Source organism: Austrofundulus limnaeus, unplaced genomic scaffold (assembly GCF_001266775.1).
Source record: "Austrofundulus limnaeus strain Quisiro unplaced genomic scaffold, Austrofundulus_limnaeus-1.0 Scaffold70, whole genome shotgun sequence".
NCBI lineage: Eukaryota > Metazoa > Chordata > Actinopteri > Cyprinodontiformes > Rivulidae > Austrofundulus > Austrofundulus limnaeus.
In genome coordinates, this window is record NW_013952472.1 from 1,184,231 (window position 1) to 1,187,350 (window position 3,120).

Here is a 3,120-nt window from a genome sequence, read left to right on the forward strand (position 1 = left end):
CACACACACACACACACACACACATATATATATATATATATGTTCTGAGAACATTTGAAGTGAAAGCTGCATTTTGAAATAAACTCACACAAAACCAGAGAATTTGCACTTTTAGGATCCCACTGTGATTACTTACTTATTGTACTTGGAGTGGGAAATTACAAATATTTTCAGTGTTTGCTTTCACATCAAGTCACTTTTAAATTACAGACTCGTCACTTTGTGGACTATTGCCGTGTGAAGCTGGAGGCTGGTTCTGGTGGTAAAGGTGCCTGCTGTTTTCTGAGTCAGCACCTAAAAGAATGGGCCGGTCCGGATGGAGGGAATGGAGGTGACGGAGGAAGCATCATTTTAAAGGGTGAGTTGTTCACAGCCAGTGATGGGCGTTTGAAGCTGAAGCTCCTGTGCATGTATTAAAAAGACAACACACTGTTTCAGAAGCACTGTCAGAGTTCGATCCAGTTGGCAAAAGTCACACGATCAATGATGTATGAGGCATCGAAGGTGCCGAAGTTACATCACTGCTTTGGTACCTGATTCAAAGATTTATGAGGAAGTGAATCATCTGCTTTATTTGTGGGGTGTTTTGATGGCAAATTTGTGCAAAATATAACAAACCAGCAAGCTACTTAAAGCGAGACATAGAGCCAGACAGAGTTATGCGTTTAGTTTACTAGTTTATTCAAAATTGATTCAAAAATACTTTATTGATCCCAAAGGTAAATTAAATAATTATTAATTATAAGCACTTTTATCCCAGGAAAAGTAAAACACTACATGTTTGTAAGGTATATGATGTTAAAGTAAACATACCCTATGGCTCACTTTTAAAGCTTATTCATCGAAATTATTTGTTTATCAATTAATCATAACTTTATTCTTTCACCCACAAAATACCTGTTTAAAGCAACACAATGACAACCTGATATCAGACAGAAATATAGTGTAATATTAAAAAACAGCTGTCATCTCCGTCATCGGCTTTTTTGTTGTTTCAAGCTGCTCTTCATTCTTTTGGCCACAAGATGGTGCCAAATAAACTGCTGAAAAGCTTTGAGTAACAAACTGTTTCTTTTAAACAAGCTTCACTGCTTCAGAAAAGTTACATTTGGCCATCACTAGTTACAACAATGTCTATTCTACAGTTTACCTGACAAAACAGTGAGTTTGGCATGAGTCATTTGATGTGTGAGAACAAGTGGACATGTTTTATTGTTCCAAACTAACCACCTCACAGAAGGAGTGCAGTTTCAGTCATTACCTTTACAGATAATTGACTTTGTCTACAGAACAGTAATTTACAGAGCTTTTTTCAACACACTTCAGGTTCTTGTTCTTTTTTTTTTTTCATTTTTGGCTTTCAGCTGACCGGTTTGTGAAATCCTTGGCAAAAGTGCCGCAAATTTGCAGAGGACAGAACGGGGAGCCGGGTGGCACCAAGAACTGCTATGGTCGGAATGGCCACGCAACCTATATTTCTGTAAGTCCAGATGTTTCAATTCTTCATCAAGAATTAAAGGTCTAGTCTACATTGCAATCTTTTCAATATTATATGTCAAAATCAGAGTATGTGTTGTGAATGACTATCTGCTACCACCTCCTCAGTATCTGTAAAATTAAAAGTGATCAGCAACACTTCACTTTGTTTTCTCTTGTTTCTGTCTTCTCCTGTGATATCCATTTGTTTAGGTGCCATTAGGAACGATAGTGAAGGAGCAGGGGGTAACCATAATTGACCTTTCTGAGCACGGTCAGGAGTATGTCGCAGCATTTGGGGGACTGGGGGGAAAGGGAAACCGGTTCTTTCTATCAAACGAGAACCGCGCCCCAATGACGGCGACCCCAGGTATGCCAGGCCAGGAGCGGGTCCTACATTTGGAGTTACGCACAATGGCCCATGCTGGACTGGTGAGAGGAAGGCCGTATTTTTAAACAGGCTTTTGGGAAATGTACTGTTCGAGTCGTATTGATCTGTGTGCTTGTACGTCTTCAGGTTGGTTTTCCTAATGCGGGGAAATCCTCCCTGTTGAGAGCCATCTCCAATGCCAGGCCTGCTGTAGCTGCTTATCCTTTTACAACTCTCAATCCACATGTTGGGATCGTTGAGTACAGAGACTATGAGCAGGTTGCAGGTAGTTGGCTTGAAGAAAAGCATCAGTTTATTATAGGATTTACTTGGGTGTAATTTGTTTTTCTACATTTGTTTTGCACAGTTGCTGACATTCCAGGCATCATCAGAGGAGCCCATTTAAATCGAGGCTTGGGTCTTTCCTTCTTGCGTCACATAGAGCGCTGTCGTTTCCTCCTCTTTGTTCTGGACCTGTCGGTACCAGAGCCCTGGGCTCAGTTCCAACACCTGTGCTATGAACTGGACCAGTATGAGCCCAGCCTGTCCCAGCGGCCTCAGGTCATTGTAGCCAACAAGGTGGACCTTCCTGAGGCCCAGGAAAACCTGTTGGCTCTAAAGAGCCGCGTCACCCAGAGGATCATTGCTTTATCTGCCCTCACAGGACAAAACACAGAGGAGCTCATCCTCCATCTTAGAGAGTTGTACGATGGGCACCTCCAATGTACTTCAGAAGACAAACCTGTTAGGTGGTAGAAAACATTCATTCATAGGATTAACACAGGTTAATTTTGAATGTATTTAAATGTAAAATAAACGTGCAAACAGAAACATTTTTGTTTTTCTTTATTTGTGAATATCCGTATTTATCTGTAGTTTTTATCCTTAAATAATATTGTTTACAACAGCTTAACAGAGGTTGATAATCAGATATTCCAAGGATATATCTGTGAATGTTAGTATCTGTTGTTCAAACAAACCATACAGGGCCGCATTTAATGATCATGGATGATTTTCTTAAAATGCCTCAAGTTTCAAAACAATCAGCACTGTTTTAATTACATTTTATATTTTTGATTTGACAGGTCAGACAGTTTATGGTACTTTTAAGTACACAAATACTACAAACCTAATGGAATTCCTTTTTTTAGTGATGAGCTGTTTGAAGCTCCGACACATGTATTGAGAAAAAAAAACTTTTAGTGTCAGATCTTCAATCGTTGATTCAATCAATGACATCCCAAGCTTTAAAGGGGCGATATCATGTAAAATAA

The 3,120-nt window shown here is 39.7% G+C and overlaps 1 protein-coding gene across 1 annotated transcript; it reads left to right on the forward strand.

Moving 5' to 3' along the window:
- Positions 1-210: 210 nt before the first annotated feature.
- mtg2 (mitochondrial ribosome-associated GTPase 2) lies at positions 211-2,679 on the forward strand (the record flags this gene model as incomplete). Its single annotated transcript, XM_014010544.1, is given in 5 exon segments — positions 211-358; positions 1,365-1,480; positions 1,690-1,908; positions 1,994-2,132; positions 2,214-2,679. Coding segments are annotated over 5 exon segments (1,011 nt in total), but the record flags the coding sequence as incomplete, so codon positions are not given.
- Between the last annotated feature and the right edge of the window lie 441 nt (positions 2,680-3,120).